This window comes from Mus caroli, chromosome 2, assembly GCF_900094665.2.
Source record: "Mus caroli chromosome 2, CAROLI_EIJ_v1.1, whole genome shotgun sequence".
In the NCBI taxonomy this organism is placed as follows: Eukaryota; Metazoa; Chordata; class Mammalia; order Rodentia; family Muridae; genus Mus; species Mus caroli.
Window position 1 is genome coordinate 104,457,466 of NC_034571.1, and position 12,500 is coordinate 104,469,965.

Here is a 12,500-nt window from a genome sequence, read left to right on the forward strand (position 1 = left end):
ATTTATTGACTTCTGCCTTTCCTCGGTAACCACCCCCAAACTGATAACTGACCTCCTAAAAGATAACAAGACCATTTCCTTCGGGGGCTGCATGAGCCAGATCCTCTGTGTGCACTTCTTTGGAGGAGGTGAGATGGTGCTTCTTGTAACAATGGCCTATGACCGGTATGTGGCCATCTGCAGGCCACTCCACTATAGCAGCATCATGGACAGACAGAAGTGCATCTGGCTCGTTGTGATATCATGGACCATTGGCTTTATACATGCCATGAGCCAACTGATTCTGGTTTTGGAACTACCTTTCTGTGGACCTAGAGTGATAGACAGCTTTTTCTGTGATATTCCTTTGGTGATGAAATTAGCCTGCATGAATACTGATACTCTGGAAATTCTAATAAATGCTGACAGTGGTGTTTTGGCAACAACTTGTTTCATCCTCGTACTGATATCTTATACTTACATTTTATTAACTGTTCAACTTCACTCTAAAGATGGCTCATCAAAGGCCCTATCTACATGCACATCCCATATCATAGTGGTTCTGCTGTTCTTTGGGCCAGTCATTTTCATCTATCTGTGGCCAGTTAGCATCACCTGGGTTGACAAGTTTCTTGCTGTATTTTACTCAGTGATCACACCTCTCCTTAATCCAGCCATCTACACACTGAGAAATAAAGATATTAAAAATGCCATAAAAAAGCTGATAAATCACATGTGAATTCTGGTTTAGACATCTTACATAATTTGAATTTATTTTTTATACACCATTTTATCCACATTCTTAGTGGAAAATGAATTATGTAATGACTCCTTTTGGGAACCTATGAATTATAATAGTATATGTTTATGGAAATAACCATTAGTAAATACATTCAAAATTATAATACTTGTAGTTTTATCCCTTAGAATGAGTAATCATTCTGCATAGTATACCTGTATATATTGATGATTAGCAAATGATAATAATGTTCCAAAGATGGTTATCATGCTAGTACACATTTTCTGTGTTCCCAACATTGTGAAATTCAATTTAATCAGAACCTTAAAAATATTCTTTGAATTACTTTTCAACATTACCACCCTATAAAACATAGCATTATATGCCAATATACCAAGCCTAATTCTATTTTTGCCATTGAAGATATATGTGAAGTCTACATCCTTTTATAAATAAATATGTAAAAGAAATCAAATCATAATTCTAGTTGTGTTGTTTTGACTTCATCCTTGTCAGTTTTCAAGTGTTAACCATTCATATGAATTCAGAAGGTTTTATTTCATTTCTTAACAGAAAAGACAATTTGTTTATAATATTTTAATATACTTTTCTCAATTCAAACATTGTTTGTATGATTATAATCTTATATAATGAAATACCATAATTGCCAGGACCAGTTAGGTTAATATTATATAATATGGTATACATAATATTTCATATTATATACTTGATATAGTGCATAACTTTCTGAATAATACTACATGTATATATGTTTATAATACTTTGAGTTTAGTTTATTACTCATTAGACATGAAAGCCATAACTTCTTGAATAATGTCCTAATATTTCATGAGCTAATGGGTAAAATCAATCTGTATGCATATCTTAATAAGTTAAAGAGGTTGCAGTAACAAAAATTATCTAAGAACAAACACACACCTGTTTTTATAAAATTATATGATTAAAGGTAAGTATGACTCACGTCTGTTCACAGACCTCGCTGAATGCATATGTGTAGTTTTTTAAATCCTTTTCAAAAAAAGATATCCATTTATAGATTTATAGATTTAACTATCAACACTTTTACATCAACATATTTTAGTTAAATATGTTCTTTAACAATATCTGCAGTAGTTGATTGCATCTTATTTTTGCCTATGGTTTTGTATTTCTCTTCCCTGACTCTTACCCCTTTCCCAGACACATATACACACATGAGGATCTTTGCACATTTATGTATTTTTCTTTCATGTGTTCATTTTTGGTTTTGTTTGTTTTTGTTTTCATTAGTAGCTCACTGTTCAGCAAGAAGTTGTAGAAGTCCATAGCAACTCTCTGATCTGTGATTGACTGTTGACTTTGATTTTGTTGTTCAGGGGCCATGGCAGACAGCCTTGAGATCATGATTGCATCAACTGTGCCATGCTCACAAGATTATACTTCACAGGTTTTGCATTCTTTTTGTCCCCTTCCACATTCCTTCTCAGAATTATTTTAAAAGTGATTTTAAATCTACAGAGAGTTTGTCCTCCTCTTCCACAGGCATAGTAGAGCAACATAACACTTTAAGGATGCCTTGCTAAACTACATAATTAAATTCTAAACTGATCTTTTATTGCCTGTTTAGTTTCTAAGTGTTAGTTGAAAATGGCTTATTCCTGGACAGATTACACCAAGCAAGCACAGTTCTCATGAGAGAGGTCCTTTATTGAATGAGGGGAAGAAGAGAGCAAACAAAAAGAGAGACAAGGGTTGGGGTCCCTGTCTTCTATCTGGTCTGTAACATAGGTAGCACAGGTGGTGCAGGTGAGGTGTACTCAGGGAGTATGGAGTGGTTGCCATGGCAACAGATAGAGGAAGGTCTTTGTCACCTAGGGGTGACTTCAACACTGGATTCAGAGCTTGGCTATATTCTGATGCTAACACTAAGGGTATAAACTTCACTTAAATTTTATCAATTCAGTAACACTACTTGTATGAATGTGGGTTTCAAGGAGAAGCACAAGTGAGGTGTGTGAGATGGCACAGCAAAATTCCTGTCAAATGAGAGGGCATGAGTTCCAAACCAAAAATCCCATGGTGAAAGGAGAATAGCAACTCCATAAGTTTTGATCTAACACCTACAAATATTCCCACACATGAACACAAAGAATATTCAAATAAATAAGTAAGTAAATAAATAAATAATACATAAATGTTTAAAAAGAAATAATCACAATGAAGTTTTAAAATATGTTTAGTTTGTATCCTAATAAAAGCATAAAATAAAAACACTTGGAATACAGTGACAATTATGCTTTGAGAGATATGTGAGTGTGTATGTGTGTGTAAAATATAAAAATCATATCAATGAACAAAGTATCACAAATTAAAAATAAAGGAAGGAAACAAATTTAAATTATAGACATTTTTATTTTGACATTCAGAGTCAAGAAAAACAAGGCTAATTATTCCAAATAACAAGCTAATTCATAATATAGTAGTAATATCAATAAAGGATAAAAGGCACAGATAAATCTGAGAATAAAGAGTATTTAAAATACTATCATTCATATAAGTATTTAATGCTATATATATGTATATGTATATATTTATGTTTACACTTTATTTGAAATTTATAAATGCTTACTAAACTGAAAATATTAAAGCAAATAGTCTTTAATTAAAAAAAAATAACTAATTTTATGTATGTGTCTGATTATATATCAGTGTAACATGTGTGTATAGGAACACAAAGTTGTCAAAAGAGATATAGGAACCTTGGAGGTAGAACAGATAAAACTAGACATGTCTTTTCAAAGATCAAGAAGTGCTTTTAGCTACTAAACCATCTTTCCACATCTATCTTAATGTATGTTAATTTAACTCTCTTAGTATATAGTAATCCCACTCATTCCAGTTGCTGTCCACTTATTTCTCCTCTTCTGCACCCACTGGTGCTTTTCTTCTTCCCAGATACTCATTCTACTTTCATTTATAAAAATAGTTTAAAATATTTATTTTCCTGAGCCATTGTCATTTCACTTACCATGATTCATATATTAATTCTCTTGATGATAGATATTTTGAATAGGTTAATAGGGCCAGGAAGCTGTTGGGGAGCAGTAGGAGGGAGTGGGATAGGGGATTTTTGGAGGGGAAACTAGGAAATGGGATAACATTTGAAATGTAAATAAAGAAAATATCTAATAAAAAGGAGAAAAATAAAAATTTCAATACATTTCTCTCATTTGTTTTTTTGTTTTGTGATGTCATTGATTTTTAAGGAGTTGCTTTTTTTGTTGTTTTTATTTTGTCTTGCTATAGTTTATTTCTTGGTACTAAAGGTTAAAACCAAAGTCTCATGCATGCTAGGGAAGCTCTGCAACACTCAGCTGTATATTTTCTGCCAATTTTTTTTATACTTGAAATAGGTCTTACTAAGTCACTCAGGTTGTCTTTGACTTTTCAATTCTCCCACTTCGGCATCCCAGGGAGATGGAATTACAGATCTGTATTTTGAGGCTAAATTAGTTAGATATGTGTTTGCCAAATGCCTAACCATTCAACCTAACTGATCTCAAAATATCAATGGCATTCATCACAGTACTGGAAATGGGGAGAACATCTCTAGAACTTGCCAGAGACCTGACATGGGCTAGACTCTAGGAAGTCTAGTAGACTAACTTTATCTGAGACTCCTAGAAGGGTGGATATGGAGCCATCTCCTGTAGCTATGCATGATCTAGTGGAGGGATAAGAATACCAATCCACCCACAAAACCTTCAAGATGGGTCCTGACTACAAGATTAGAAAATAACGTTTTAATGTAGAAAAAAAAAAGACATGATCTAAAGAAAATTAATCTTAGGAAAAAGAAAGGGATAAAAGAGGACAAATTGTAGGAACAGGAGAGGTGACAGAGGGCAAATGAGAGCAAAATACACCAAATGCAGAGAGTAAAATGTGACATAAAACACATTGTTTTTTACAATTTACACTCTCTAATAGAAAACCTAATTCACCAAACAAGTGCTAAACAGCAAAGGAAACTCCCTCAGATAATGTCACCTATTCAATCACTGTAAGAATATTATTTATATTTTTATAAAACACTAATTATGGAAGAGTTATTATCCTGTAGAGGGCAAAATTATAAAACCTGAAACAAAATTTAAATGACTTTGGAACTGTCTGTGTATATTAAGAAGTCTGTGGATAAAATTATGCTTAGTGGTACTTGTTGAAAGCATGGAAAGAACTGAGATAATATATTTATAAAGAAGAAAATATATAAAGCTTATGAGAAAACTAGAAGAATATAGTTTCTTGTTCTTTGAAAAATAAGGTTTTATTTAACCACAGTGTATTAATATAAATATTAATATTTTAAAATTCTTGATCTAAGAAACATCATTTCTACAGTGTTTGTTAAAATATTTAGAGATATTTATATGTCCATTTTACACTTCTTTTTTCTTCTCTTTTCAGGTTTGATACCTTCCCTTTCCTACCTCTAAACTCTCCCATATTGGCCAACCCGGCCACTCCTTTGAATTTCTGGCCTCTTTATCCATGAGTTGTCATGGCATGAACATATATATATATATATATATATATATATATATATATATATATATATTCCTAAATACTGCCTGATCAGTCCATATATGTTACTTATATGTGTGTTTTCAGAGCTAACCATTTTGCTTTGGACATCAATGGGTGTGCTCCTCCTTGGGAAAGATACCTCTCCCACTCTCAGCTCTCCTCAGTTGCTTCTTGTTCTTTGTGTAGGGATGAGGTCTCACGTGTTTCTCACCATCCACTTTGGCATGTTCATTGGTATCATCCTTGTTTGTCTCACATTTGGGCAGTCATGTTCGTGAAACTTTATGTGTGACAAAGGACCAGATAGTTTTCTATAAGATTGTATATTTTACTGATGTCAAAATCCTCACCTTGTGTTCTGGATTGTATTGATGTATTAAACAACTGGTTAAACAATGGACACTGTATCTGTAGTTCTTTAATTTTGTATCCCTCAATTCTGTATCCATTCTTTTTCTATCATGTGTTTGGGTTTAGCTTAAAGTAGTACATTTATCATGATAATTTTGCTTGTGTGTGTGCATGTGTATGTGTGTACACACTCTCACACACACACACTCATACACACACAAAGTTGTTTTACTTGATTACCTTTTCTGTACTAATTTTTGTCTTGAACTTTCATTCATCTGTGTAAGCAAATTGTATATATGACAATATATTATTTTCAAATCCTTTATATTTCTAATATTTTGTAAACCACTTACTTTCAACCTTTTGCCAAGAGAGCTGATCAATATATTTACCAGGAAAAAAAATGTTCTGCTCTTAAAACCAAAGAGTTCTGGTACACTGAATATCAATGTTTGTAAGGAAATAGAATCACTCTAAATTTAGTGTTCCTATTATTGTCTCATCATACAGCAATGAACCATGTCTAATATATTTATTTATTATATATAGCCATGTGGGCCTACATAGTAAATGGACAGCTAAGAGTGCACTATTTTACTTTGTTTCTATTTATTACTATATATTTCTTAGTATTGGGTATAAACATAATTTAATAGATACCAAACAGGTATTATCAATGATCTTAATAAGTCCAATACTTCAATGTACATCAAACCTCAAAGTTAAGAAAATATTATCATAGTCACACAGAGACTCTCATCAAACAGAATAATTTGTCAAAAATCAGTTCTGCATCTATTAATAGTTGACTCTTGGGAAGAACAATATTTATGGAAGGCGTTGTTTTTATAGAAAATCAATAATGATGTAGGTATTGGACTTTATGCCCAGTCGTATTAATTGGTTACATTCCTGCTAATAAATACCCATGTGCCTTTAGCTGTAAGTTGAGTGAAGAATTAGAGAAAGAGTAAGTCTCCCTGTGGTTCTCATCCCTGGAAGATGCTGAGGGCAGAATCTGTGCTTACACAGGTAGGGCAAGTACTGTTTTCTAACCTTCTGGCTTCAGATCACACTCCCCTCACCTTGTTCTGTGCTTTTGGTTTTCACACTTTACTTTTTTTTTCATCCTAATGTTTCAATCTCAGCTCAACTCACTCAAGTTCATTTGTAAATTTTGGTTTCTTTCCTTATAGCTGAAACTGAGTGAAGAGAAGCTCAAATAGTCTTCAAAGCAGTAGTACTTTAAAGTACTATGTTTAGTATTTAGATCTTTCTGCTTCCTCTCTAAAAATTAAGATCATACAAATAAAAAAGCAATGTCTGTCTGTATCTTCACTATATAAAAGCAATTCAACCATTACTTCCAATCTGAATAGCTATAGGATATTTTCCTATAAGTACAGAATAATGTTTATGATGGAAAAATGCTTAGTACTTATGCCATAATATTATATTGTGGTAGATATTGATAATTTTGTGTGTGTGTGTGTGTGTGTGTGTGTGTGTGTGTGTGTGTGTGTGTGTGTGAGTGTGTATTAACTTGGATACATTTTGAATTTGGAAAAAAAAGCACTATACTTAACATAGAACAACTCATATTGGTAAGAATAAACTGAAATTGTTACTTCATCCCCAAACCAGAAGTTGTAAAGATGACTTAGTGGGTAAAGGAGCGTTTCAAAAATCAAGTTTCTAGATTTGTATGTGATTAGAAATGTGTTTTGAAAAATAGACAATTTTTATCTATTTCTTTATATTTTGGTAAAATCATCATTGCATAACTAGAGCCAGTCTATGTCCCTTCCTAAACAATAATAGTTTTCTGTGCTCTGCCCTCCCTGTCATTATTCACTTATCCAAATTTCATACTTTCCATTTTGGGTTAGTCCATCATATTTATATTACTTTTCAGGAATCATGCAGTTAATCCATAGTCTTCTGGGAATTGATAGATTCACAGGTTTGAACTTGTTTTATTCTATTATAATTGTTTGGTTTACCATTTTAAACAGGACTTCAAATGTATCAGAAAATATTTTAATAGAATATATATGCTGTCTATGCACTTATTTTTGTATATTTTTAACTTAAATTAGTTTAAATATTCTTCTTCAATATCATAGTACTTCTTTGTCTTAATTTTATAGGCAGTCATGCAATTTGGCAATTGATTACTGAAATTTTGGTTCTTTGCTTCAAATAATAGCATTCTCTCATTCTCTGAATTAGATTCTTGTCTACATCATAACACTGCTAATATATAGCTCTAACTGGCTTTTCTTTATTCTGTTAGCTTTATATTTTACTGAAAATCAGAAGTTGACAACATAAAAAATCCATTCAAATTATCTTGAATAAATTATTTATAAATGCTTCCTTATATTTTCATAAGTCTATAAGTCAGTTTAAAATTAGTAATTCATATGTTATATTCATTTATATAATAAGTGGGTTAGAATCCTCTGATATATTCTGCTGTTTCATCAAAATTTTGTACAGTGTCTTGAAGAACTTCAAAAAGTACTTAAGAAATACACCCAAGAATTAATTTGGAAAATCACATCCTGTAGATTGATATAAACACAAGAAAGAAAGGAGACAATAGTATCATTCACTGTGGTCAAGATACAGAAATAAGAAGTAGAAGCAAAAAAATTAAAATAGTTATCTAGAGGAAGGAACTGATTTAGGAATTATTAGAAAACAAATATATAAAAATGCATAGCAACAATTTAGAAAAATATCTGGTCCTAATATAATATAAAGGTTGTTTCACTTAAAATTAACACCCCTCAGTTCACATTCTGAGGAAATAAAATTTATGTTGATAAAAACCGGAAAGGCACATAGCTGATAGACCTCAGAAAACCACAGGTAGAAATATATAGAAATAAAACAATGATTGAGAACATGAAATTTTTCAGTAACACCATGAAAACTAAGATTAAAGTGACTATGACACAGGATATTGAGATTTATAATTATTTTCTCTAAAATAATCTGAAGAAATGGAAGGATCACAGTAGAATGAATGAAGTTGGTCAAGGCCTTACAACGGAGGAGTTGGAGAGAAAGAAATATTAGTGGACAGAATTCCAGAGTCTTATTTATGTGCTTGTTTACTTGCTTTGCATTTTGACACAAGGTCCTCTGAAGTCAATTCTAGTCTCAAGCTCACCATCTGTCTCTGAATTACATTGAATTGCTGATCATCTTTTGTTACCTACACCCAAGTGCTACCAAACCTAGCATCTAGATTTTTAAAGCAATAATAGAAAAAGAAATCACTATGTTAGCAGTTTAAGGAAAATAAAAACTGAATATAGTTTTGTCAATTGATTATATGCCCAAGAAAGATCCATAGCATATGATTAAAGGGACTGCCCTTGAAGAATACAGTGTCATAATTAGAAAAATGGGTTACCATATGCTTCAGTTATGAATGCAAGTCCTAACTCTGACACTTCATTCTTTTAAAATTCACTGTCTCCATGTATAAAATGGATCTAACAAAAACAGCTCTGAGAATTGTGTGAAATTTAAGTAAGATAGTGTAATGAACATAGAGTCCTTTGCAGAATAGTTCTTTAATAAAAATCATGTGTAAGCATTATTTGTATAAGCATTGATTATCATATTTTACTTCCATATGCATATTCTATCTTTGTAAGAAAGGAATCACTCAACACCTGTATTATTCAGAGTAGTTACTTAAATGCTGTGAATGACTTCAATCTGTATATCTGACCTCCATTTGTGCAAACAAAAACAAAACACACACCAGGTACACTGGATGAAATGGTCAGTTTGTCAAGAAAATCATGATGTCCACAAAGAAGTAAGAAGTATAGCTAGGAGTAATTTGCAAGTTACTGCAAAAGCATTAATGTGAAAATAGCATTTTAATATAGTTGTGACTTGAGTGCAAAGACTCATAGGGACAGAGCCAGGAAAATCAAAGACTATCTTTGAAAGTGAGAGCAAAGCCAAACAAACCAAACCAACCAACCAAACAAACAAACAAAAAAACCCCGAAACAAAACCAAAAACCAAAAACAAGAAGAGTAGCCCATTGCATCCATTTAGTATCTAGCAACTTCCTTTTCTTTACATATTTAATAATATACTATCATTATATGAAACCATTTTGTATCCCAGGAGCCTTGAACCAATGATTCTTCAGCCTCAACAATAAACACATTGGAACTGAAGAAATATGCTGCCTTCCATCTCTTCTAGCTTCCATCTCTTCTCCCACGATCACCATTCTTCATTTTCCTACTGTTATTCCTGTATTTCTGACTCTGATACATACAATAAACAAAATAGAGAGTTATAATTAATGGATATACATTATACTATCTCTGATGACAACTGTATCATTTTCTATCAACAGGTCCATTGAAATTGTCTCCTCTGTTCCAGTAAATGGATCAAATAAATGAAACTGTAGTTTTTGAATTTCTGTTGTTGGGACTCTCCAGTTCTTGGAAAAGTACAATTTTTCTCATGTCCACCTTCTCTTTGCTCTATGTAAGCATCATCGTAGGAAACCTTTTCATTGTCTTTTTGGTAATTACTGACTCCCGTTTACAGTCTCCTATGTATTTTCTTTTGGCCAATCTGTCCCTCATTGATGTTGGACTTTCCTCTACCACAGTGCCCAAGATGATCTCAGATCTTCTGAAAGAGCACAAAGTAATTTCCTTCCACAATTGCATGACTCAGATCTGTTTTATCCACATTATGGGAGGAGTGGAGATGGTGCTGCTCATAGCCATGGCATTTGACAGGTACACGGCCATCTGTAAACCTCTGCGCTACTTGAGCATCATGAGCCCTAGAATATGCATTTCATTTGTAATTGCTGGGTGGGTCACTGGAGTGGTCCATGCCATGTCACAGTTCTCTTTTGTTGTGAACCTGCCTTTTTGTGGTCCTAACAAAGTGGACAGCTTTTACTGTGACTTCCCTCGGATCATACAACTGGCGTGCACTGATGGAGACAAGTTTGAGTTTGTTGTTGCTGCCAACAGTGGCTTCATGACCTTGGGGACCTTCTTCTTGCTTCTCCTCTCCTATGTCTTCATTTTGGTCACAGTCTGGCAAAGGTCTTCAGGGGACTTGTCAAAGGCGCTTGTCACTCTGTCAGCTCACATTACTGTGGTTGTCCTGTTTTTTACTCCATGCATGTTTCTCTATGTGTGGCCTTTCCCCACATCATCGACCGACAAATACCTGTTCATTGTTGACTTTGCTGTCACCCCTGCTCTTAATCCTGTCATCTATACTTTAAGGAACAAAGATATGAAGGAAGCCATAAAAAAGCTGAGCAAGCAGAGATGTTACATCAGAATTTTCTGACCAGATCTGTCAGAGTTTATGAATACAGGAACCTGTATTTTGCTGACTATTTGACATCTTCAGTTAACATGTTGTTTAGGCCAGACTCATCACTAAATCTACCTCACTGAACAAATATATATTATTTTTGCAAACTACTTACTAACAGATTTTACAACTGTGGGAAATAGGAAACTTATCACAGTGTGAGTGAGATACTATAAAAAGATAGTGGCTCTGTTAAGGAATAATATTTTATTCTTTGGATTATAATCATTTTGACATAAGAAATAATGGCATTCCTTCTGTTTCCCATGTGCTTAACAAAATAAAAACCTGTTCATTTATTCTGCCAAATGTCACATGCAATCATTAAATATACAGAAACAGTAGCTCTACTTAGTTTACCTAAAAACTCCTCAAAACAAAACTAAGACACAATCTGATTACAGATATTTTGTTTGGAAATCTGATTACAGATATTACTTCTTAATAAAGAAGTAAGAGAAAAGAGAACCAAAAAGGGGAGTATAATGGTAATACCCATAACTAGGTTCCAAGCACAAGGAAGGCAAAAAAAGAGAACACTACTATTAATAAATAAACATGAGGGAGATTGCTCAAAGATTTTTAAACAAGATGTCCAAATATTGATTCAGAAACTCTGTTATTTGTGTGTGTAATCAATATATCAATTAGGTATCTACACACACATATTTATTGCATTTCTACTCACAATAGCTAAGAAATTGATACTACCTAAGAATCCATCAAATAATGAATGGTTATACCAAATGTGATCACATGTAAATGTAATAATAATAAGTCATAAAAGTAAGGACAAATTCTTATTCACATAAAAGTAGATAAAACTGGAAATAAGTAGAATAAACCAGCTATGTTTATTCCATGACCTTCTCTTTTCCACCTTTTCTCATTCCCCACCTCCACTTCTCCCTCCCTCTATTTTTCCCTCTGCCCAAGTCTATGGATTTGTTTTACTATTTAATTATTACATATACACACAAAAATACACACATGCACAAATACACAGATACACACACAAGCACACACACAAGCTAAATGAGTCCATTTAATGCTCCTCCTGTATTTGTGTGTTTAAGATTTAAGGCATGGAACTGGAAATTCTCTTCAGGGTCTCATCTCTGGTGAACATTGATTCTCCATCTCTAAGCAGATATTGATTGACTATAGCTCTGCATCCAGGGATGGGACCTTGTGAATTTTTCTCCATTAACGTCTAAAGTTATGTTTAATTAATTTACCAAATTTAGAGATTTATGCAATACATATCATAATCTAATTTGTTAGTGTTTACAATACCAAAAAATGATGATATATCTATGTCCCATTTTTTTCTATCTCACTGTACTTTTCATTTTAATTAATTTATTTTTTATACTCCATATTTTATTCTCAGTCCCACACCCACCCTCTGCCTGTTCCACATCCCGTACCTCCTCCCACCCCC

At 33.0% G+C, this 12,500-nt stretch overlaps 2 protein-coding genes across 2 annotated transcripts in view; both read left to right on the forward strand.

Annotated features, from left to right (window-relative positions):
- Positions 1–718, forward strand: part of LOC110306823 (olfactory receptor 4F17-like) — a 5,063-nt gene extending 4,345 nt beyond the window's left edge. The window contains exon 2 of the mRNA XM_021178952.1: positions 2–718. Within this exon, the coding sequence (XP_021034611.1) occupies positions 2–718 (717 nt within the window). The remainder of the gene's footprint in view (position 1) is intronic.
- Positions 719–10,064: 9,346 nt separating this feature from the next.
- On the forward strand, positions 10,065–11,112 carry LOC110289664 (olfactory receptor 4F21-like). The gene has a single exon (XM_021155963.1). It carries the CDS (start codon positions 10,094–10,096, stop codon positions 11,027–11,029), a length of 936 nt encoding a protein of 311 aa, XP_021011622.1. The 5' UTR covers positions 10,065–10,093; the 3' UTR covers positions 11,030–11,112.
- The last annotated feature ends 1,388 nt before the right edge of the window (positions 11,113–12,500 follow it).